Source organism: Salvia hispanica, chromosome 4 (assembly GCF_023119035.1).
Source record: "Salvia hispanica cultivar TCC Black 2014 chromosome 4, UniMelb_Shisp_WGS_1.0, whole genome shotgun sequence".
NCBI lineage: Eukaryota > Viridiplantae > Streptophyta > Magnoliopsida > Lamiales > Lamiaceae > Salvia > Salvia hispanica.
This window is the reverse complement of record NC_062968.1, coordinates 55,519,067-55,544,654: the sequence shown is the minus strand read 5'-3', so window position 1 is coordinate 55,544,654 and position 25,588 is coordinate 55,519,067. Positions and strand designations below refer to the sequence as shown.

Here is a 25,588-nt window from a genome sequence, read left to right as displayed (position 1 = left end):
GTTCAGTGCTATACCACACCAATGTCATCTTATTTCAGTAAGGCTTAGAAATATGCGGACTGACATTGCAACCTTTCACGATAGGTAGCCAAAGCCTATCTAGGTTGTGAAATTCTTCTTTTTCTTTTGCAAAAAGCATTGCATAGATCTGACCGTGTTACCTTAAAGTGGACGACGCCCACAACCGGTCTACTAAGCAAAAGACTTAGACTTTGTTTACTTCTTATGCATTTAAATGTTTATAAAACATATGCACAAGCAAACACAATGTAATAATAATAGTGATTCTATTCGTGCGAGGCTGCTCGAATAATACTGAATCAGGTTAAAAGTGGATTATAGAGTTTTACGTATACAAGCAAGATTCTATTCGAGCGAAACTTGCTCGAAACATGCTTTTCAGTATACCAAACCTAACACCCTTTCACTGGAAGATGTTGTCCATTGATGCCCGTGATGCCCATATATCCTCGCCAGGTGACGTTAGAAATTTCTGTCATATCATTTAATTAGAGTCCAACCTTAATTAAACCTGAATTAATTAATTTAATCTAGTTCATAGTATATTTTTCAGGTAAAACATCAGCTCGACTTCATCCATCTCAATTGGTTTCGTCATCCCTCACGCCCGGGCAGAGGAAGGGTAAGGTTCATCGATAGCGCAACGAGGCTTGAAGAGGCTAATGTCAAGTTTGAGATCAGATCAGAAGGAGGGACATTGTTAAACGTGGGGTTCAAAGAATGGGTGATGACGATACCGCCACTGACCATTGTGGACAGGACGGAGTCGTTCCTCCGGAACCTCGTCACATACGAGCAATACTTTCAGCACACTTCTGTGACAGATTATGTCCACTTCCTAGACTGCATTCTTGATTCCTCCGTGGATGTGGAGAAACTATCTCATAAAGGATTATTAACAACTGGTTGGGGGATGCACGTGTTGTTGCGGAGATGGTGAACAAACTAGATGACTCAGTGGCTGAACCCGGGGATAGCTTCGTCTATGGCGAGATGTTTGAGGATGTGCAAAAGCACTGCGCAAAACACATGAATGAGTGGAGAGCTAGTTTGAAGCGTAAATATTTTAATAGCCCTTGGGCCGTTATTTATGTTCTTGTTGGTGCAGTGCTGCTTATTCTTACAACCATACAAACGGTTTTTACCATATTACAAGTTGTTTGAAAAGTTGTTGCAACATGGGAGATACTCAAAAATCTAGCAAGGTTTTGTAATTTGTCACAACAAACAAAACATATGTATGATTATGAGTTATCTCAAATAGTTGAAGATATATGTTGAAAAGTAATTTAGTTTGGGGAAAATATTTGATAGGAGAATGGGTGGAATATGTGGAAAATGATTTAGGAGAGGTTGGTGATGTGGGTAAACAAAGGAACACTTTTATTTCTCAAACTTTCTCAAGTTCTCAATTTGTTCAACTTGTACAAAATATACAACTCCCACATATTTATAGGCATATATCTCATATTCTAGAATTCTCTATTAGATTCATTAATATTTTATATCTAGATTTTTTCTCCATAAAAACCTTGATATTTTCCTAACATTCTAGGGAATTCTACTTTAAATATCTAGATAGATATTCTCCTACTTAATTATTTTATACTCTAAATATCAATATTCTAGAGAATTCTTTCTAGTTAATTCTACTAAAATATCTAAATATTTTCACCCTCAATTCTAGATAATTCTATAATATCTAGATATTTTACAAAATCAAGTTTACATTTTAATATTCCAACAATCCCCTACCCCCTATCAATATCCACACACACTCTTAAAGGCAATTATAGGCATAGTGATAAGGATTTGGAGGTTTGCTATAAAGATTTGGTAATTACTAGTCCCTTTATCCTATAATAGAAGTCACACTTTCCGTTTTAGTTTGTCCCATAAAAGATGTTACATTTTCTTTTTCGAAAAAAGTTTACTCTCACATTAATATAAATATATTATTTTCTCTCCACTTAACACACATAACAACACCTCCTAAACTCCCGTGTCATTAGCTAAGTGTGTCATCTGTTATGGGACGAAGGGAGTATATCTCTTCACTTTATGATGTAGTTACAACAGTGAACGCCGACAACGATGAAAACGGGCTGAAATAGTTCTGTGTCAAAATGTCTTGAAATTTGCACGTGCGAATTTCAAGTCATTCTGACACCGAACGCGTTTGATACGATTTGTTGTTTCACAGACGTTTTCTGATCAGCAACAAAGAAAGAACGAATATATTCAGATTGCACCTTTTGGTTAGGAAAATAATATATTCATTGATTGATTAAAATGATAACAATATCTCCTTTCTATAATACTCTAATACTACTACTCTAACTTATTGAGCAAGAAATCTAAATAAATATGAGAAAGATATGATGAATCGTAATATAACTAAATAATTTGGATTTCTTAGGACACTAGACTCGTAACAGTCACCGACAGAGTTCTTCTCTACGAGCTGCAAACGTTAATAACTTTATCAAAATACAAAGTCAGTGTTAAGGATGAAGTTCCTTAACTCGAATAATCGCGTCGAACGTCGCGGGAGCTTTTGCCCGTCGATCAATCCGGCGTCAAATTATGGAATAGAAGGTAGTCGCCGGAGCTTTGCCGGTCGATCAAACCCAGAATGATAAGATAAACGAAAAATAAGATAATTTGATATTTCTTGAATGATGGAAAGGAATAACAAAGTCCCTATTTATAATGCTAAATACCTGACTTAGATAATAAGAACATAATCATAAGCATATATGGAAAGATATGAGAAATAATTGATAAACAAATTAATAGAGATATGAAGATATCTCGTATCAGTCAGTAATGAAAGAGGTATGTCCTTTTTTTCCGTAGGTAGATATTCATCATAAATTTAGAAACGAAATGAATGGCTGAGACTTGCGGAAGATCTAGACATTTGTTGAGAGACATCATCATAAATGAGGTTTGGTTTCGTAATATGATGTTGCGAAAATCGTTGGTTAAATAACCTACGGAAAAGAAAAGTCTACTCGATTGACATATGATGTTACGAAAAGTTTTGAATAAATCTTAATCACTTTCACTCAAAAAAGAAACGACAAATTCTCCTTCCCTCCATTCCGCCGCCGAATTCAGTCGCCGCCGACCATTTTTCTGCGGTATATCTCTCTAATTCGTTTCTCTACTCATTACTATTTCTAATTCAAGTATTTAAGCTGAAAGTTTGCTTAGTAGAATTTTCGTATAGGTTTGAATTACTCTGTGAAATTTAATTTTGGGCATTCATCGCCATTCATCTTCATTATTCTAATATTTAGGTTTTATCTTCATGAACCTTCATCTTCATCTTCATTATTTTAGTATTGTGGTTTCATCTCCATCAGACAATGAACTTTCATTTTTGTTTTCCTTAATAAAAAGAATTTCAGCAATGAAGCGATTCATAATTACTTAGTGCCTTATATTTAAAAGACTGTGTTTGTCGGTCTAAATCCTTTTGTACACAACTACTCCCTCCGTCCCGCTCAAGATGACACGTTTTACTTTTTAGTTTGTCCAAGTAAGATGATACATTTCCTTTTCTTTGGTAACTTTCTCTCTCCAATTAATACACTCAACCACTTTTTCTCACTCCTATTAAAATATTCATCTTTCTTTATCTCTCTACTTTAATACTCACGCCCACCTTCATTTTAATTTAATTTGTTCATAAAAATTAATCTATTTGCATTTTTGATAATATGATCTATCATTTTTTTTCTTTTTCAATTCTATTTATTCTCTTCCAATCATTTTAAAAAATATACTATTTTATTAATTTCACATTAAAACTTCTTAAGTCCTTGATTAAAATAAATTTCCTCAAAATTTTATCATCTTGCTAGTGGCCAAAGCAAGTTTTTCAATTTTTAGTAATTTGTGATGAGAGCTTTCATTCACTTGTAGCCATGGAGAGAGAGAAACAAGAAAGCTTCAAAGTCCTCATGTTCCCATGGTTAGGTCATGGACACATATTCACATACCTCGAACTCGCCAAACGCCTCTCAAAAACACACCACTTCACCATGCACCTATGCTCGACCGCTGTCAACCTTGATTCAATCAAATCCAGCATCTCGCCCGAAGATGCTGCTGCTGCATCAGTTGAACTAGTAGAGCTGCACATGCCATCTCTTCCTCATCTCCCTCCCCACCTCCACTCCCCCAGGAATCTCCCCTCCCATCTTATCCCAACCCTTATGAAAACCTTTCAAGAATCAAGCTCTAGCTTCTCAGATATCATGGATTCTCTAAAGCCGGATCTTGTCTTATTCGACGTATACCAACCATGGGCGCCCAAGATCGCGTCATCCAAAGGTGTACCCTGTGTACACTTCTCGACCCCTGGAGCAACGGTGTTGTCTTACCTCCACCATTTATATACAGTAGGTAGTAGCGCCTCCTTCCCATTTCCAGCTATAAGTCAGCCGGATGAATATGTGCTCAGGCAGGTAGCTCTTGTCGCAGAAAATTTGAAGGACGCAGATGATGATTTTTTATTCGGAAATTTGACAAGATCAACAGACATAGTCTTGTCAAGGAGCTCAAGGCATGTTGAAAAGAAGTATGCAGACTATCTCTCTGCTTTGAGCAAAAAGGAGATAGTATGCACTGGCCCCTTAATCGTTGCTGATCCTAACAGGCACGAGGATATCGAGATCATGAAATGGCTAAATGGGAAGAATCTTGATTCTACCATATACATCTCCTTTGGCAGTGAATGCTTTTTATCCAAGAAGCAGATTGCAGAAATAGCAAAAGGGCTGCAGCTTTGTGATGTTAACTTTCTGTGGGTGATCAGATATCCTGCTGAGGAGGCGGGCACGGGCATCAGATTGATTGAAGAAGAACTGCCTGCAGGGTTTCTCGAAACAATGAAGGACAGAGGGTTGGTTGTGACTGGCTGGGCGCCACAGAAGAAGATTTTAGGCCATCCGAGTATAGGTGGTTTTGTGAGTCATTGTGGAAGGAGTTCAATGACAGAGAGCATGTATTTTGGGGTCCCGGTTATAGCCACGCCCATGAAAGTTGACCAGCCTTTCAATGCTCAATTAATGGCGGAGCTCGGTGTTGGTTTGGTTGTCGAAAAGGATCATGAAAATGGAGTGTATGCGGGAGAGGAGGTCGCCAATGCAATCAATAAGGTGATGGTGGAGAAGAATGCGCTGTATGAAGGTCTGAGGAGCAGAGCTCGGAGATTGAGTGAGACGTTGAGAGAGAAGGAAGAAGAAGAGTTGAATGAAGTAGCTGAGCAGCTATTGAAGATTTGTGTCAAGAACAAGAAATAAGTGTGGCAAACTGTTTGTAGTTTATCAATTGTGTGTTATGATTGAAGGTGTTCTTGCTGTTCTGTACTGTTCAGGATGAATTGCAATAATATGTCTGTTTCTGTCAGTTGTCAGATTCTTAATCAACATGTAGTTTCTCTCGTTCTTCTTCTCCAGGCATGGTATGGCTGTGTGATGCCACTATCTCATTCCCCCTCGCCATGCAGACGTTGGCCTCTTGCGTTTGCTGCTGCCTCTGCCATAACAGCTCTTATTGGCCTTCCCGGACGTGACATGGCGGCTTCACTGCTGTAGCTTTCTCACCCTTTCAACTCCGTCATCTTTGGCCTTCACGGCCACTATAGGAGAGGAGTTGTTCGGTCGCATACTTCCTCTCCCCCACGACCGGACAAACCATGAATTCCTTCTCTGTTTTCTTATCTTGACTGCTGCTTTTTTCTCTTCGGATATAGACAATCCACCGCCGCTGGTCCACTTCTCGGTGACCGCTTCCACAACCTTAGCTTTTCGGGGACAGTCTCTACCCCTATGACGGCTTCCACTTCAGAAGCCGACACAAGCTTTCTCCGGAAGACTTCTCAGTCATTTTTTCGGTAGTGCTTTCTTTCGTGGCAGGCTTTACTCCAACTAGATTCTTACAGCAGTAGACTGCTTTCTCTGAAGGTGCTTTCATCATAGCTTTCTCTTAGTCACAGCCTTCATCGACTCCTCTTGTTGTCCCTCTGCCTTCGGACTTGTCGGCTTCATGGGTGGAAAGAAAGGCTTGAATTTTGGTGCATATTTTTTCTATTTTGAGATTTTGGAGTATAGATTGAACACAGATTTAATCAAAGATTTTTTGTTTTTGTTTTGAGGGTTTTGAACAAACTAACGAAAGGATCGTTAGCTGCTCTGATACCATGCTGAAAATAGAATTGAAATGCAGAAATGTAAATACTCAAATTAAAGATTATCAAAGAATTTTGAAGACTACATTTTGATATATGGCTTGGTTGGTTTCTTCAATATTATGACACCCTTATATAGAATATTACAAAGTTTGTGCTCCAAGTATTCTTGGACACCAAGCTAATATATTTCTTAGCCTCTAAGCTAATATGTTTCTTGTCCTCCAAGCTAACACGTTTCTTGATCTCCAAGCTAATATCTTTAGAGAATTGTATTTGTTTGAAGTAAAAGAGTACTATTTATCTGGGTGATTTCATTGATGTTAAGATTCACTAATGTAGTATGATCATAGAGCTTTCATTAAATACTACTCCATAAATTAAACAGGAAATTTGATAAGGGCCATAACCTTAGTGCCACACCATATATAACCAAATGAAAGTTAACAAAATCTCACCACATTACAAACCAAAAGATAAAGAACTTGAGATACTATATCAAAGTTCACATTATTAAGTAAATAAAGCTAATAAAAAACACTAGCACCTAAGGCAAAACAAAGCTTCCTCTATACTCAAAAATCATGGACACATTACTCTCCATCTCGAAACATTTAAGAAATTTTTCATTACAATAATCATAAAGTACTAAACACCCATTCTCAGCCTCCAAAACAACACAACCCCTCTCACACAAAGCCAAAGCCTTGGTTATGACTAGGCCATTAAATGTTCCAACTCTCTTCATGCGATCCAATTGCAGCCTATTCTCTTCCACTCTAAACCAAGACATGTTCAACCACTTAGCCTCTTCCTGATCACCGGAATTGAACACGAGAAAAGAGTCATCGCCCTCTGCAAAAATCCTCTTATACCCCCGCCTCAACAAAATCTCAAAGCCCGTTATCTTCAAGACACGGAAACCCTCGTTCCTGAAGTCGAACGACACGATCACCTCGTTCCCCTCCTCGTCAAACGCCAGCCAGTGCGAGAACGAGCCGTCCTTGCACCGCGAACTTATAGGGAAGACAACGCACAAACCACGAGCAATCACATCGCTGCCCCCGACGCTCAGCTCCTTCCAAGAATTCGTCGCTTTCGAGTACACCGACGCGTGCAAGTGGAAACTGACTCCGTAGCAAGACAAGAGCTGCACCACCGCGTAATCTTGTGCGACCTCGTCGAACCAAATCGCGACTTCGCGACACAATGTGTGAAGATGATTTGAGCTAGGCTTTGGTGGCAATGGCAAGATAGCGGTGAGGCCTAAACTAGGGTTGCATACTGCAATGGGTGCGTCGGTGGCCCTGTAGTAGGCGCAGATCAGGCCGTTAGACGAAGGCCCGGAGATCAGAGCACAACGGACGTCGACTTCCCTCGTGTCGAGGCCATGCTTCAGGTGGTAGTCCAGGATTTCCTGGGTAGCTGGCAGGGAGTTGTTGTGCAGCTTGCCGTTAAACACTGACAGCTCCGGAACTCCGTGTTTTCGGAAACTGAACTGCACGAGTAGCGTCTCGTCGTCTCTGTCGTCGTTGGCATGGTGGTGAATGTGCGATTTTCTGAAAGGTTCAGAATCGATGTGATCGCGCCATGATTTGCAGACGCTTCGGAATCTCAAGAGGGATGTGAATGGACAATGCAAGAGGATTTCTGTTACAACGTCGTGGTTAGGGAAATTGGAATCCATCTTGTGGTATTTGTGATGGAATTCACTTTATAAATAGAGAGAATTTGAGCGGCGAGGGTTAATTAGGTTTCACTAATTCAATTTGTAGTAGTATAGAATTTTTTTTTTCTTTTCCTTTTCTAAATCGGATTTAGAAGGAAAAAAAATATAAATCGGATATTTGAGGGTTAAGGTTAATGATGGAACCTATTCTACTCTCTATCACATCTATATGAAATTTGATCATTATTAATCTAACTTCTAGTACTATCAATTGGATCCCATCCTTTTCTTCTTTAAAATCTTATATTTCCATATTTGCAAATGTGCCATAGTTGATTATTACCAAATTAAAAAATTTATATATTCGCATTATTAAACTATTTACTCCTCCGTCCCTATGTAGTAGAGATGTTTATTTTCGGCATTCAATGTAAGAAATTGTATTAAAAGTGAGTTAAGTTAATGGAAAGTAAAGTAGGCAAGAAAAAAGATAGAGATGGAGAAACAAATAGAGAATAATATAAAAGAGAGTAAAATAGCTTTTTGCTAAAAAAAGAAGAAATGATTCAACCACAATGGAATAATCTAATTAAAAACGAATACTGACTCATCTATGTGAAAACCGAAATTATAAGGCTTGTACTATCATCCCAAATTACTACTCCATAATGCCAAAAAAGAAGAAAGACTACGGTTATATTAATCTCAACAATAATCAATCCCAAGTTTATTCATCACTCATCAGTGTATTCCAACAATTGACAAATAGTTTGTTTGAATTCAATGATGAATTGAAACGAGGCAAATTAAATGACAAAAGGGCCATGACTTAATTCATCCAAATTCAATAAAAAGTAGGAGTATTACTTAATCTCTTATTTCAGCTATAAAATTGAAGTACGCAGAAAGAAATCATTATCAAGCACGTGTTTTGAAAATATCAAATCGTACACCCAATAGGAAATAATACCAAGCTTTTACCAAAGATCATAAGCATTGGCAGTGGAATATTAAAAAGGACAAACATAACCTTCAATCATGGAAATTCGGAAAAATCTTGAAACGTAGATATTGGAAAAATCTAACTCAATAATTCCACGTCATCAGTCATGCCAACAGAACCAAGTCCTGCATTAGGGTAGACATATTAAGCAGGCTAAGTTTCGACAACATGAACAAACATATGAAACAAGAGAAACTAATTCGATCTCCAAGTCGATAAATGAGAATTCTATTCTAGGCAAATAGGCCGGAAAAATCATAGAGTTTGATCCAATTTTGGTTCGTCCCACATATTTAAAAATCGGCAGAAGAAACCATAAAGTTTAACATTGTCCGCAATCATCCCACAATGAAATATTATTCAGGTGCCCTACGTATAATATATAGTAGTTAAATATGTTGACAAACTTATCAAACGTGAAGATTCAGATGGAGATATGAATTCAAAACCGAAATCAAAAAGCCTGTGTGGGACAATTGCGAACAATGTTAAATCTTACTCCCTCCGTCCCACATATTTTACCCAGTATTCCATTTTGGGCCGTCCCAAATAATTTTACACACTTCTCTTTTACCATTTTTGGTAGTGGACCTCATATTCCACTAAAATTATGTGGGATGGAGGGAGTATAATTCTCTTAGTCGGTCTTAATTTAAAGTTATGAGACTGACCAAAATCGAATCAAATTTCATGAACTTGATATTCTAACTACATTTACCTTTTCCATGTAGTAACTTCTAGTTCTGGGGCAAGAGAATTATCACTATTGGTTTGGGGAGCTGGGGCATGAGAATTATCACTATTCGTTTGAGGAGAGGAGAAACCCAGCGTCACACTCTTAACTGTGAACTTTTTATCACAACGAGAACACTTATCCCCGTTGCGTTGAAGCCATGCATCCTTGCAATCCAGATGGAGTAGAGAGGTGTTTGAACATTTACACTCGATATTCAATATAACAAACTCTTCTGTTACCAACTCTTCTTTTACCAACGCGCTGCACTGTATGCAATTTGCTTCCTGTTTGTGAACGGTTCTTGGTTCACCATCCCCGGGCAGACGTAAAAGTGGGACCGTGGAGGCCGTGGCCCCCCCTGCAAATTTCCATAAAAAACCAGATTATTTTCACAATTTAATTTGCTTATATGTTGATAGCAATTAAAAGAAAATTGACCAGACTAGTAAATCCGAATTAAATTGACCAATTTTTTTTTTTTTTAAAACCAGACTATGTAATCCAAATTTGGCCAAAATTAAAAAATTTACGGAAGAATGACCTAAAAGAAAATGCATACCATTGGTATTACCGTCTTTGGGCACGATGACATAATATTCGCCCTACAACGTTTGTGTAATAATGTTAGGTATTATCATCCGAAATAGTTTACGCACTACAAAAAAAAAAAGTCAATTTACCGACGGAAAATGTTCGCTACGAATTACCGACGGAATATTTTTGCCAAGGATTTACCGAAGGAATTACCTACGGAATTTTCCGTCGGTAATTTAATTCCTTTTTTAATTAAACTACATTCCGTCGGTGAAAAAAAAAAATTACCGACGAGCTCTTTACCGGCGGAAAAATTTTTCCGAAAACCTAATCCATCGGTAAAGAGCCAGACGGTAATTTTTTTCTTTACCAACGGATTACCGACGGAAAGTAGATTAATTAAAAAAGGAATTAAATTACCGACGGAAAATTTCGTCGGTAATTCGTAGCGAATATTTTCCGTCGGTAATCTGACATTTTTTTGTAGTGACGGAGAGTTTTACTGAAAACGGTAAATATAATATGAGTGTAGAAAATATTTCATTTTAAAGGAGTAGTTAAAGTGAAGAGAAAGTAATGTAAGATAGAGAATAATCTATAAGAAGCTCTCTTTTACATTATTATCTCTTTTACTTAACTTTTTCTCATCTTTAACTACTTATTATCATTTTAGCAAAATAACAGCCAAAATGAAATCAATCACTTGAGCTGGGATGGAGGGAGTATTATCGTTCTCTTATTATACCAACTCATGCAAAACTATTTCAGAATCAACACATACAAATCTTTTTATTTTTGTTATTACCTCTGTATTTAATTTCCTCTCTTTATATGCCTGTATAAAATTATGCATTATATATGCACACTCACCGGTTCATAAAAACGCTGATGGCCTTGTCCAGGGTTCTATTTAAAACAACATAAGGAAAAATAAACTCATTATTTTATACAAGAATAAAACCTATATATCATGCATTATCAAATTAAACAATTGAAAGCTCAAACTGGTGACTTACAACTGTTGAACTTGCCTGCACAGTAATTGTCGTTGTATTTTCATCACTTATCTACACGATGATTGAAAAAAATCAATACTATGAATAATTAAAGATTCTTAAACATATCACAGGCCCATGATTTTCTGTTTCTAGGATTCCAAGCTTAATACAATGAGAGAAAAAAAAAACTATTGAAATAGTGCTAATGTATGGTGAAAATATTATAAAAATATAACTGAATTGATTTTGATGGATGGACCAAATGACAAAATTGGATTATTTTTTTGAAACAATAAAAGAAAACTTTATATTATTACTTTAAGATCATATATGTGATATACGTCATACATAAGATCAAGACGTGCATGATATGATCAATTGAGAGATCAAATTGGTGACTTACAACTTGTGATGAACTCGCTGTTGAGATCATATTTATCACCAGATAATCATTTTCCTGCAGGATTGAAATCATAAATAAATAATTATATTAAACTAAATGATGATCATTATGTCATTTTCTTGTTTGAAACAATCAGAGAGCATTTTGGCAAAATCTGGTGAATTCAAAAATGTCAATAGACTTTTAGGTTGGTGTGTAAAATTACAATTTGATGGATTTTAGTGATTTACAAATTACAAGCTACTAACCCACCAATTAAAAAAGTGAACATTTATTTAAGAAAATGTATCTTTAAATAGTGAATATTATATATAAAATGGTAAAAAATGAGTCATTATTTCGTGGACGGAAAAAATAACGCACTCACCTTTTGGTCCGTTGGTGATGGACTGTGAAGGATATCTTTCTTAGTCTCATTCACATTGAGTTCAGATCCAGGATCCTTATTTTCTTTTGGCTTCACATCATTAATGATTCCAAGGTAAATAATTAAAATAAATAAGAATATTGATCCAACTTGACATGAAGAGATGATATCTAATGTGTAATCATGTACATAATGTATTCATTATGTACTGAATTAATTCAGTTAACATATTACATTGATTTCTGTATGTGCAAATGTACAATTATCTGCCCTACTAAATTAATGATATTCTAATCACCCCCCTCGCATTTAGATGATAAACTTGATTAAGATTAACCACAAATGAATTTAGAGCATCTCCAACCATTACACTATACTTAAACCTATTTTAATGTAAATGTTACACTAAATATTGATTTTGCTCCAACCATTGACACTAAACTCAAACAAAAAAGAATATTCTTCACTCACTAACTTTTTATATTTTTCAATCATACCTATATAATTTATCTAAACTACACACTAACCCCATGACACTTTGTCAATATTTTAAATTAAATTAAATAATATAATATAAGTTTTATTAATTAATATAACTAAATATGAAGTCTATTATTTTATTAAATAATAAATTACAAAAATTAGAAGATTTAAATACAATAAAAATACTTAAAAAAAATATTATATATTTGGCTTATGTTTCTCTATTTTAGACTTTCCATATTATGTAGTATCATTTTAATTACTACTAATGTTTAACTATTTTTTTGTTATATTTGATAGCATAAAGTAACGGCTATTTGAACAAATTTGAATATAGTAACTATTTTTGTTTCTCTATATTGGAACAGATCTTTGTTAAGAAAATAATAAATTATTTCTTTTTCTCGCAGATTGGTGCTGGTAAGTGGTAACATAAGCGGACACAAAAATTTTTATATTTTAAATTTTGGGATATTGGCATCTAATATTACGAAACTTTTAAAAAGTTGGGTTTTTCCCACGAACTTTAAAATTGGCAAATAATATCACGAACTTTACCCCGTGTTTGTTTTTTCCCACGAATGAAAAAATTCATGTTATTTTAATAGATTGAAGAACAATTTTGGAGGGTGTGCTTCAAGAAAAACTATCTTCAAAGATTGAAAAATTTAAAGCTCTCAAAATTGTTGTCGAGAAACTACGAAAAAAAATCCATTTATTTGAAGAATTTTTTCATTCGTAGGAAAAAACAAACTCGGGATAAAGTTCATGATATTATTTGCCAATTTTAAAGTTCGTGGAAAAAACCCAACTTTTTGAAAGTTTCGTGATATTAGATGCCAATATCCCTTAAATTTTTTATATTTTATATATACAAGTAACTACTTATGTAATAGTCTCAAAAATTGATCTGAACATAAAAATTATTTTTAAGTAAAATAAAAAATTTAGGCCCAGTTATAGCTCCCTCTATAACCCAAAACTATGAACTTTTAAAATAGCATAAGTTTTAATGTATAATTGATATTATAAAGGTTTAAAATATTTGAGAGAAATAAATTTCTTAAAATATAAAGTTCTATTTTTAGAGGACATTCTAAAAAGAAAAAGAGATTATATTTTATTAATTTTTCGTGTCCGCACCTGCTCGGTAATCAAGTTTTTCCGTAACTCAATCTTCTGCGAAGTGGCTGTGGCGGCAGAGCTATTTTTCGACTGTGGGACATTTTCGTCCAACGTTGATTTGACCTCAGGCTGTTTTTTTGGCTACATGAATTCACATGATAAAAGTTAAAGATAACTCATTAATTAACGCCTCAAAATAATTAAATAAATTCAAAAAAAGGTGCATTTGTACTTACTTGATGAGGCGAAGGAAGTGATGGGGATTTTGCTTCTCCGTCCTTTTGTTTTACGTCATTTACTTCCTGCATTGGATACATGCAGCATTCGACATTAAATTGGAATACATTCATTAATCCCAATATAATTTTTTTCAATTTCAAGTAAATTTTATTTCATCCATAAAAAAAGTACTCATCCGTCCACGAAAATAGTCTTATTTTGAATATCTATAAAAAATAGTATCAATTCTAAAAATGGAAATTTTTTTTCACATATATTTTATCTATCTTTTCTCATCTCTAACTACTTTCTCACATTCTCTCTTACTTTATCAATTTATTATTAGAACTCGTGTCATCCACAAATGAGAATATTTTTTGTGGACGGATGGAGTATGTTTTTCCATTTAGTCTGTCCATCAATAATTGTTCACTTTTTTTGTCACATATTTTTAAGAAATATAAAGGGAAGTAAGTTGAAAAAGTTAGTGGAATATAAGTCTCATTTTTATATACTCCTTTCGTCCCTTAAAAATAGAACTTTCATTTTTAGAAATTTTTTTTATTGCTGATGAGGTGAGACCTATTTTCTGCTAATACTCTTTTATTTCAATCTCTCTCTTACTTTACCAATTTTGTATTAAAATCCGTTACGTTTAAAACGTTTATATTCTTTGGGGACGGATGACGTATTTATTTTATAATAAAATGTGTGTAAAATGAGTTAGTAGAATGTGGAACCTATGTACCATTTACAGAATAGTACTCTCTCCGTTCCATAGTAATGAAGACGTTTCTTTTTGGTACGGAGATTCAGAAAATTTGTGTTAGGTGAGTTTAGTAAATAGATAATAAAGTGAAAAATGAAAAAAGGTAGAGAGATGAAGAGAGAAAAAAAAAGGTAGAGAGATGAAGAGAGAAAAAAGTAAGAAAGAGTAAAGTAGATGTGGAAAAATGTGTTAACTTTTACTAAAAATGTAAATGACATTATTACTATATAACGTACCAAAATTGCAAAATGACTCTATTGTTATGGAACGGAGGAAGTAGTAAAAAGTGAAGACGAATAAGTCTCATTTTAAACCCTATACTACGACTAACCAAAACTTATTTTTTTGGGTAAAGGTAGTTTACTTAATTTAGCTAGTATTTCGAATTATCATACCAAGTAAATACGAGAGATTACAGTTAGTTTTCTGCCAACAAGACCACACCATGATTTACAAACTCCCTAGTAACCAGTGAATTGGATTTTCAAATTTATCGATCCACATACATTGATCACCCTCCATTCATTACTAATATAAATTTGAACATATATATTATGGGATACACTGGAAAATTACCCATTTTTGCAGGAAATTTTTAATCTGGAATAATTAATTGATCAATTTGTATGTAAATTAAGATGATAAAAATTGCTAAATTTTAAGCTGTCTTTATTTAAATTTGGTAGAGAACTCACTTGAGGAAGATCAGAAGTAATACTAAGCTGTTTGGTTTGTTGAGAAACTGTTTCAATTTGAGAGCTATTCGAAGATTTCTCCTCAGAAGGTAGGTTGGAATTCTGATTCTCCACAGAAGATTTCTTCATCGCCTTCAATTATAATTATCTTGCAGTTAACCAGAAAGACAAATATTCTTTCTTAATTGTTGTTAGATCAATAATGAAACATAGATATATAGGAGTGTGTTTGTATGTATGTATGTATGTGTGTCGGTGTGTGATTTGCACTAATTGCACAACTACGTTGGATATAAATTTCAACTTGCATTTAACATTGTGAGTATGAGTGGATGGAGTCTAGTCCATGTTAAGTATAGTTGGCATTAATTTAATGCCCACATGCTTCTAAGTCAATAGAAAAGTCGTCCTAGTACTCTCTATTGAGATCGAATACAATAATTGATTTAGTTGGGCTTGATAAACTTGCGGATCGAGTTGTTATCGAATTAATTTGATAATACTTAAACTGTTAAATTCAAATACAAACACTATTAACACATAACATGAATGTATTATGAATATATTAGTGATACGATATTATTCATGTTGATGCGACACAAATTCGAAAGCACACGATAACCACACAAAATAATTTAAGCGTGATGTGGAGGAGATATCACCTGACGTCATGATCGATAGTAGCGGTCATGGTAGCGAAGAGCGCCACATGACGAGTAAGAAAATAAAATATTATCCTTAATTAACTCTAATAAAGTAATAAAGTTAAAGAATAATTAGCTTTTTTAAAAAAAAAATGCTTTCATAGTGAAGGGTTAGATACATCGTCAACCCATTCATTAAACTAATATACTCCCTCCGTCCCAAGATAAGTGACTCATATTTCTTTTTATGACGTTCCAAGATAAATGACTCATTTTCTTTTTTAGTACTCTCTCTTACTTTTTATCTCTATTTTATTAACTCTCTTACTTTATTTACTTTCCACTTTACTAACAAAACCTCATTTCATTATTTCCCGTGCCGAAAAGTTTTGGTCACTTATTTTGGGACGGAGGGAGTACTTGCTCCGTTTCATCAATGAAAAGATGCCCAAGGTTTTCGGTTCCGGCGGTTAACCGCGGAACCGTAACCGCTGGTTCCAGTTCCGAACCGCAACCGTGACTTTTTTCTTGAACAGGAACCGCCATATTTTGAACCGTGGGCCGGTTCCGGTTTCAAATTTTACGAACCGAAACCGTGCCGGAAGCGTCGGTTTCAGATTGTTCCAAACCGGAACCGTGAAACCGAGCTGGAACAGCGAAAAACCGCCGGAAACCGGCGGTTCGGAACCGTGAAAAACCGTAAAAATCGTCGGAAAACCGACGGTTCCAAACCGAAACTGAAACCGCTGGTTTACGAACCGTGAGCATGTCTGTCATTGATAACCCACTTTTGTTTTTACTTTTTAGTTTTTCACATCAAAATAATTTTTTATTAAAAATAGAAATTTTTTATTTTTATTTTAATCATTTTTTTACTTTATTTATTCAACCTAACATATAAATTACATCACTTTCAAAATAGACGTCTATCTCTTGTGGAATCGAGGAGAGTAGTAATCAAAGTTTACACAACTTGGCCAAAAGTTATAAATGTGACAAGCCTACATCGAGCAAATTACATAGTGACACGTCAATAATTGGAGGAAGAATACTCTGGAATACAGACAAAATAAACCTAAGGTAAAGCTAAATCACCTTTCTACTCCACCTAATACAGACAAAATAAACCTTAAAACAGTTCCAAAATAAACGAAAGAGATGGTGTTGTGTAGCTATTCACTCTACGTGACTCTACCTCTTCCTTGATTTTCTGTTTCACCTTCTTAGAATCTGAAATTCAGGGATCTCCGTTGTTCTATAATACTCACTTTGCCCCATAGAAAAAGAACAGATTTTCTATTCTTTTCATCTCACAAAAATTTTGTGTTCGCATCCGTTTATAATAATTTTTTTTCTCCTTTTTTTTATTTTATTATTTATAGACCCTCCCATTTTTTAAGTACATAATTTCAACTATTTTTCTTTTTCTCTCTTAACTTTAATAATTACGTATTAAAACTTATGTTAACCCTATGACATATTTCAATGGGACGGGGAGAGTATTATTAACGCCCATCCAAATCTGACGTGAACCCAATCCAAATACTCTCTTTCTCCCAATAAAACTGAAATATTTGATTTCCAACACAAAATTTTATACAGAGATAATGTTGTTTTTATTTTAGGAGATATTTTATTTTTAAATAAGATAACTCAAATATATTTTTTTATAATTTTAAAGAGACAAATGGAGCATAATCGGAAACTATCACTTATCTGGTCGACCTATAAAGATAAAGTTAAGATAAAACTTGACACTAGTGACCAAATTAAAACAAGACAACAACATATTTTAATTTGAATTGAAATTTCAAAATTAGTGAAAATACAGTAAAGTTTAAGCTCATGATACTACGTCTCCTCTTTCTTTATGTCTCTCTCTTCTACCCGGTCACATACATGCACTTGTCGGACACTACTATTTAATCCGATGGATACATCACTTATAGAGAACTCATACTCCTAATTGCCATTTAAAATTTACCCTAGCTACTAAAAATAAGCATACAAATAACAATAAAATTGGAATTAGTTACATACTCCATGTATCTCCAATTCTTGATTTGTATCATCAAGTAAAGTGCAATTTGAATGATAAAACTTAATGAAAAAACACAAAAGGATAGAAAAATAAAATACTCCCTTTGTCTACCATTACTTGTCACTAATTATTTCCTTTTCGGTCGGTCCCGCCAATACTTGTCACACTTACTTTTTACTACTTTTGGTAATAGACACCGCATTCCACTAACTCATTTTCACACACGTTTAATATAAAACCATTATAAAAAAGTAGTACTCACATTCCATTAACTTTTTCCATCCACTTTCATTGACATTAAAACCCGCACTAGGTCAACTTGTGACACTTATTGGGAGACGGAGAGAGTAACTACAACGACTGAATGACGACTAATGTGAAAATGGACCCACCTATAGATAAGATAGACACCTTAATAAATATTTCCACATGCCTTATCCATTCATTTCGTTGTTACAATTACGATGGATCTCTACGTCTAAAATAATGTACATACCTCTATCATTCATTTCATTACCACATTCATTTCTTGATAATTTTGCAGCATGTAAAGAAGAAGAAAGCCTATATTCTGTCGGTTATCTACGGTTAGTATAAACTAACTTTAAGATACATACTTAGTTTAATCGATATAGCTTTTTTTGAATCTTGACTTAAACATAGTACTTCATTGTGATTCTATATTTATATCATATAAACGTTATAGAAATATCTCAAATTTCAGCTTGTACATAGATGCATACATACATGGATCCTGATATCATAACTCAAGCCTTAGATGCGATAAATAAAAAGCTGAAAGAAGTCTCCGGGGCACAGCCGGAGTGCACAATCTACAGAGTCCACAGACACTTACGCAATGTGAACCCAAAGGCCTACGAGCCCGAGGTGATCGCCATCGGCCCTTATCATCGCTACAATAATAATAACAATAAAAATAATGAGCATCTAAAGATTATGGAAGGCCACAAGCTGCGTTACCTGGAGCAGCTGCTTGACCCTAATGATCCACTGAATGATGTGAAAAGGTACGTAGCAGCTGTAGGCAGAGTGGAAGCAGAAGCAAGAAGATGCTACGCAGATCTGCCTGAAACCCTAACCCCGGCTGAGTTCATTCAAATGCTTGTGCTAGATGGCTGCTTCATCGTCCAACTAGTTCGCAAGTTTAAAGGTAAGATGTTGACGGAGAGGAATGATCCCATCTTCCAAATGAACTGGATGATCAACAGCCTGCAGCGTGATCTCATGCTCTTCGAGAATCAATTGCCGTTCTTCGTCTTGTGCGAGCTCTACGACCTCATCGAGGCACCTGACCAGCACTCTAGGTTCTGGTACCTTCTCTTCAGCTTCTTCGCCGATCTCTATCCTGGACAGGGCACCGAGCAAATGCCGAATGTAGATCCTCGCCAGGTTATGTTAGAAAAAAGTTAGCAGAATGTGGTCCATGCTTTTATATATTGAGGTCTGTTTGATAAAAATAGTAAAAGTGAAATGACATATTTATTGGTAGTTGTTAAAAACAAGGAAAAATGAGACATTCAATGACGCACAAAGGGAGTATTTATTAACCGCGCACAATGGACACTAGGTTCACATGCTACAAATCCCTTAGTCCGCAAGTAAATGTCACACTTCCACCCGACACGGATTTTAAGAAATATAATAGAAAGTGAGTTGAAAAAGTTAGTAAAATGTAAGTCATACTTTTATGTACATTAGATTTATACTCCTTCCGTCCCGCTTAAGATGACACATTTTCCTTTTTAGTTTGTTCCAACTAAGATGACACATTTCCTTTTTTTAGTAACTTTCTCTCTCCAATTAATACACTCAACCACTTTTTTCACTCCTATTAAAATATTCATCGTTCTTTATCTCTCTAGTTTAATACTTACACCCACCTTCTCACTCTCCAATTAAACATTTTAACCACTAACTCCTAAAATCCCGTGCCGGCTAAGCAATGTGTCATCTTAGCCGGGACGGAGGGAGTAATAAAATATGAGGAAAATGAGTCGGTGGAATGCGTGGTCCATTACCAAGAGTAGTAGAAAGCAAGTGTGACAAATATTGGCGGACAGATCGATTAAAGTCCAACCTTAATTAATTCGAGACGAATATCCTAATGTGGTCCATATATCTTTCAGGTGAAACATTTGCTACACTTCCTCCATCAGAACTGGCTTCCTCCTCCCTGGTGCTCGGATGGAGGAAACAGTCACGAGGTAATAGAACCAGGCAAGAGGTTGCAGTTCATCAGCAGCGCGACGAGGCTTAAGGAGGCTAACGTCAAGTTTGACAAGAGACAAGAAGGAAACACCTTGTTCGACGTCAGGTTCGAAGAAGGGGTGATGATAATGGAGCCACTAATCATCGAAGACAGGACAGAGTCGTTCCTTCGGAACCTCATCGCGTACGAGCAGTACTTTGAGCATAATCAAAACAACTTCGTCACTGATTACGTCAAATTCCTCGACTGCATCATTGATTCCTCCACGGATGTGGAGATACTGTCGCGAAGAGGGATCATCAAAAACTGGCTAGGGGATGAAGGGAAGGTGGCGGAGATGGTGAACAAGCTGGGTGACTCTGTGGCTGGGCCGGGGAATGGCTTCGTGTATGCGAAGATGTTTGAGGATGTGCATAGGCATTGCGGAGAGCGCAAGAATAAGTGGATGGCTAACTTGAGACGTAAATATTTATATAGCCCTTGGGCTATTGTTTCTGTTGTTGTTGGTCTAGTGCTGCTGCTTCTTACAATCACGCAAACGTTGTTTACTATATTACAGGTTGTTTGATGGATGTTGGGAGTCAATTATCTCTCAGGGACAAGCGGAGATATTGCTCAAGGATTAAGGCAAGGGTTGGTCTGGTGAAGAGTTTTCTTAATTAAAGTGCACGTGTTGATGTGAATAGTTTTCTTAATTAAAGTGTAAATGTGTTGATTGTTAATTATATTGATTGTAATTTTATTTGATGATTGACATACTTGGATTTTACATGGTTTTAGAGGGTGGTTATGTATGAATTTGATTATATTTTGTCTATTATTGAACATGTTTATATCTACTACTCTATTATGTTGGTATGTTGACCATTTTGTTAAGAATGTGTAGAAAAAGGTACAAAATATATGGATGTGCAGCAGCCTTGCTTTGAGACAATATTTACTGGAGATTTTGAATTCCAATTAGCTCATAATGCATATCAATCTCTTTGTTTTCAAAAGTGCTTCGCGTGGGTATCTTGCATGCCTCAATCGGAGTTCGGTAGAAGAAGTTATGGCCGTTACAAGAACACTGCGCTATCCAGAAACTTACACGCGGCCGAGTGAATTATTACACTGTAAATTCACCAGGCCGGGTACTGTAATTCTGCGCGAAAATGGCCAGAAAGGGGTCAAAAATGACCACCCGGCCGGGTGAATTTTGCTCTTTATAATTTCCCCGGCCGGGTACGCTATTTTGGCGTATTCTTTTGCCAAAAACGCAATTTTTTATGGGAGATTAAAGGGAAAACGCTTAGGGTTCATATTATTCAACATATACCGCCTCCAACACTCACACACACCTCCAAGAACACCTTTGAGAGAGAGAATTGAAGATTGAAGACTTCCAATCGGAAGATTGAAGTTGCAATTCCATAGATTCATTCTCACAGGAGTACCTTAATCTTTTCTCCATGTATTTCAATGAATCTTGTGTTTCAAACATGGTTTTTGTGAAGAACATGAGTAGCTAAACATTACTTGTAGAATTCTTGGTGAAGATGCACTAATTTCATAGTTTTTATTAAATTAATTTCGTTCTTACCTTGCTCTTGTAGTTATTTGATAAATCTGGGGTTTATTCCTTTCAATTGCTTGATCACCACTTGATTGTGTAGGATTAATTAGATTAATGGAGATGAAATAATTAATTTGGAAATAAGAATAATTCACACCTTAATGCAATAAAACTCGGGAGAGTTGAGGTTTTGAGTGAGGTCTTTGACCTAATCGAGCTTTTGGGAGTTAGGGGTTTTAGGATTAGAAGGGGACTTCAATCCTTGCACCTAATCTGCAGGTTTCTCACCTCGGGAGGGGGTTTAATCTATAATTGCGGTCGAGTTAGTAACTCTAGAGACACCAAAAGGTAAGACAATTTGATTGGATAAGAGCTTGGAATTGTGCATCAGATCCTTGAATTCTACAATTTTCTCCATATATCTTTTCACTCCGTGTTTACTTACTTTTATTTATTTATTTGTTCGTTATATGCTTTTCGTAGTGTTAGAACAAAACCAACCTTTCCCGATTCTCTAGATAGTAGTCAACATTTGTTCGTGGTAATTAAGTAGATACAAATTAGTCTCTGTGGGATACGATACTCTTGCTTGCTAATTGCTACACTAGCCCCGTACACTTGCGGGTATCACTTGTGTAAAAATAAATCGAGTCAATGATAGACTTATGAAATATTGCTTGATAAATTGCTAAAATCCATTCAATAGTTTCTTGGGTGACACATTTATGATGGGGGCACTTCTTGGTTGATAAATTACATAGGTTTGGAATAAGGGCACTTCAACTCTTGGTTACAATTAGCCCTTTCAACTCTTGGTTACAATTAGCCCTTTCAAGTTGTTGTATCTGATTTTAAGAGCATCCACGATGGTCGGCGAGCGACCGGCTAGCCGATTTTCGGCGCTGGCCGGTTCGCTCGCCGAACCATTGCAACCGACGAGCGCCATTTCAGCGAGAATTTGGGCGAGCGCTCACCGATCCGCTCGCCGCCGATTGGCCAGCGCATTTTTTTTAATTAAATTTTCGAAACACTATATATACGCGATTTTCACGTCATTTTCATTCGCACCACTTGTTTTAACGAGTTTTCTCTTTCTCTTAATTTCTGTACAAGAGCACAACGCGAAATGAGTAACGCGGGTGGTAGTAGTGGTAGTAGTGATGATGAAGAGTTGTGGGCGCGGAAGACTGCGCGACGATAGTTTTTTTGGTTTTATGTATTTTTTTTATTATGTTATTTTTTTAACTAATGTAATTTTTTTATTTTAATGAATTTAATGAATTTTTCCGTATATGTGTCGTATTGTTTAATTCCGTAAATTTATTAGTTGTTTATTAATAGTGTTGATGATGTGGCTAGCTTGTTGCTTGTCCAGTTGCTTGTACTGATGATGTGGCAGGAGGAATTTTAGTGCTGGATGGTGTGGCAGGAGGAGAAATAGGTTCGTCTATGATTGACTTATTTATCATTGTGGATGCTCTAATAAATCTAATAGGAGGACTAACAACTATAACATTCATTTGATATGGTAGAAGGGAGTATAATATAAACCGAGAGATGCGTGAAATTCAATGTTTTGAGATATACTTCCTCTGTTCTGCGGTAGTAGAGGCGTTTCTTTTCGGCACGAGATTTAAAAGAAATTGTATTAAGTGGATTAAATAAAGGAACAATAAAGTAAAAAGTGAAAAAGGTAGAGAGATGAAGAAATAATAAATTAAGAGAGAGTAAAGTAACATATAAGAAATGTGTTAATTTTTGCTATAAAAGGAAATGACTCAACTACTATCGAACGTACCAAAATGGCAAAATAACTCAAATATCGCATAACGGAGAAGTATATTAGTATAATGAATATATCATTTGATATGGGCGCGCGGTGATATATTAATTAATTTCAGTATGTCTAGTGTCAAGTATGCCATCAACAACTGTATTAGTGATTAATGCAATTTGCAAGCATAATCCATACAAAGAGAAAGGTGTTACAATACCACTGATCTTACAAACGATGTTCAGTCATTGTCATCTTATATTTCATAAAAAAAAATCAATCCCACAATATTAAAAAATACTCCCTCTGTTTCTTCATAGTTGAGTCATTTTACCATTTCGGGAAGTTTCTTCATAGTTGAGTCGTTTCCTTTTATGGTAACTTTTTCCTCTTTCTTACTTTACTCTATCTTACTTTATTCTCTCTACTTTATTCACTTTATACTTTATTCTCTCTACTTTTTCCATTCTCTTACTTTTTTATCTATTTATTTAACACATCTAACATCCACTTCTAAAACTCCGTGTCGAAAAGTTCCGCTTCAACTATGAAGAAACGGAGGGAGTAACTAATTACTGGAGTATATCATAATTTTAATATTTTTTTTTTCATTTATGTCATTAATTTGGATTCGGAGGATATTGTGTGTGATTTGCAGTGCCAAGAAGGAGAGTCCGGCTCCTCCTTGGGACTTGGGCTCTTCAAATTAAATGGATTTGGGCCTCAACTAGAAGTGGGACTGGATATAAATATGTACCTTCATATCATAATCTTAAATTTATTATTTAGTTGGGCTTTGGATTAATTTAAATGTTGAATTATTTTTTTTCTGTGATTAAATCGCTGGATTTATTTAGATAATTATATCCTATTAATTGTATTTGTGATTGAATTGTAAATTTAACTTAAGTAATTAATCTCTGGATCAATTTAGGTAACACGAAACCAAATCCCTTGCTATGAATGGATCCTAAAAGATCCTAAAATAAAAGTGTATAAAATTCTGTATCATTCAAAAAAGGGGTCATCTTTCATGGGATGTGGCGAGTAGTTTTTAGGAGATGATGGAAAAGACTGAGCACCTCTCCTCCCTTATTTTCAATCAAATTCTTGATATGATTATCATTGAATTGACGTGCTAAGTTTTCCGATATTGAGACGTTATTTTTTTTTTTCCAGTAAAGAATGTGATAGAAAATATGGAGGCTACTAATAAAAATTCCTTATATTAAATATGGAGGCTACTAATAAAAATTCCTTATATGTTTTTTCTTTTATAAATTTTTATAATCAACAAAAATCCACACAATCACATTATCTGAGAAAATAAATATATACGGCCCATATCTGATACTCCCTCCGTCCGCGAATAAGAGTCTTGTTTTTCCATTTTAATCCATCCGCGAATAACAGTCCCGATTCTTTTTTTACCATAAATGGTAATAGGGTCCCACCTTCCACTAACTCATTCCACTCACATTTCATTTAAAACTAATATATACAAGTGAGACATCTTTTTCACTAACTTTTTTCCACCACTTTTCTTAACATTTCATAAAATCTGTGTCGTACATGAATGAAAGTCTTAATAGGTGACGGAGGGAGTACAAGTCAGGTGCCCTTGAATATCTGAGTATTTTTTTATATGGGATAAGGGAATATTCATATCCGTTAGATTATTGCACAATTCACGTGTGATTTGACTACATACCTAACACTTATATATATAGTACTCCCTCAGTCCTACTAAAGATATTACATTTTCCTTCTTAATTTGTCCCACAAAAGATGTCAAATTTCCCTTTTTAAAAAAAATTCTCTCACATGCATATAAAATTTATATTTTCTTCCTTCATTTAACACACAAAACAAAATCTCCTAAAATCTCGTGCCGTCCCACAAGTATTACATTTTTTATGGGATGGAGGGAGTAATATAATATCAGCATCATTAGTCATACATAATCCGCCATACTTAATTAATCAAATTTATGATGTTATCGCTTAGTTTCATGTAGTACAATTTTTTCCATGCTAAATAGTACTACCTGATTATAAATACTATTATTAGGTTATTTAATAGAGAGAACTATTTACCTGATTTTTCATTTTTGCATATAA

The 25,588-nt window shown here is 35.2% G+C and overlaps 4 protein-coding genes across 5 annotated transcripts; 2 read left to right on the top strand and 2 right to left on the bottom strand.

Moving 5' to 3' along the window:
• Positions 1–2,922: 2,922 nt before the first annotated feature.
• On the top strand, positions 2,923–5,458 carry LOC125219991 (UDP-glucosyltransferase 29-like). The gene is made up of 3 exons (XM_048122089.1): positions 2,923–2,953; positions 3,060–3,167; positions 3,955–5,458. Exon 3 carries the CDS (start codon positions 3,957–3,959, stop codon positions 5,334–5,336), a length of 1,380 nt encoding a protein of 459 aa, XP_047978046.1. The 5' UTR covers positions 2,923–2,953; positions 3,060–3,167; positions 3,955–3,956; the 3' UTR covers positions 5,337–5,458.
• A 1,312-nt stretch (positions 5,459–6,770) lies between these two features.
• LOC125221447 (putative F-box protein At3g21120) lies at positions 6,771–7,910 on the bottom strand. Its single transcript, XM_048123567.1, has one exon. It carries the CDS (start codon positions 7,908–7,910, stop codon positions 6,771–6,773), a length of 1,140 nt encoding a protein of 379 aa, XP_047979524.1.
• Positions 7,911–8,784: 874 nt separating this feature from the next.
• LOC125220060 lies at positions 8,785–15,467 on the bottom strand. The gene is made up of 10 exons (XM_048122180.1): positions 15,225–15,467; positions 13,778–13,843; positions 13,560–13,682; positions 11,934–12,023; positions 11,567–11,620; positions 11,182–11,232; positions 11,036–11,071; positions 10,191–10,233; positions 9,614–9,989; positions 8,785–9,020 (listed from the first exon to the last, which is right to left on the bottom strand). The coding sequence occupies exons 1-10, from the start codon at positions 15,351–15,353 to the stop codon at positions 8,996–8,998; spliced, it is 993 nt and encodes a 330-aa protein (XP_047978137.1). The 5' UTR covers positions 15,354–15,467; the 3' UTR covers positions 8,785–8,995.
• A 2,925-nt stretch (positions 15,468–18,392) lies between these two features.
• On the top strand, positions 18,393–20,890 carry LOC125219902 (UPF0481 protein At3g47200-like). 2 transcript variants are annotated; one of them, XM_048121996.1, is made up of 3 exons: positions 18,393–18,496; positions 18,634–19,319; positions 20,057–20,890. In XM_048121996.1, the coding sequence occupies exons 2-3, from the start codon at positions 18,645–18,647 to the stop codon at positions 20,705–20,707; spliced, it is 1,326 nt and encodes a 441-aa protein (XP_047977953.1). In that variant the 5' UTR covers positions 18,393–18,496; positions 18,634–18,644; the 3' UTR covers positions 20,708–20,890. The 2 variants fall into 2 exon arrangements, with proteins under 2 accessions (XP_047977953.1, XP_047977954.1); XM_048121997.1 differs by having other exon boundaries at positions 18,483–19,319; positions 20,057–20,600; positions 20,699–20,890.
• The last annotated feature ends 4,698 nt before the right edge of the window (positions 20,891–25,588 follow it).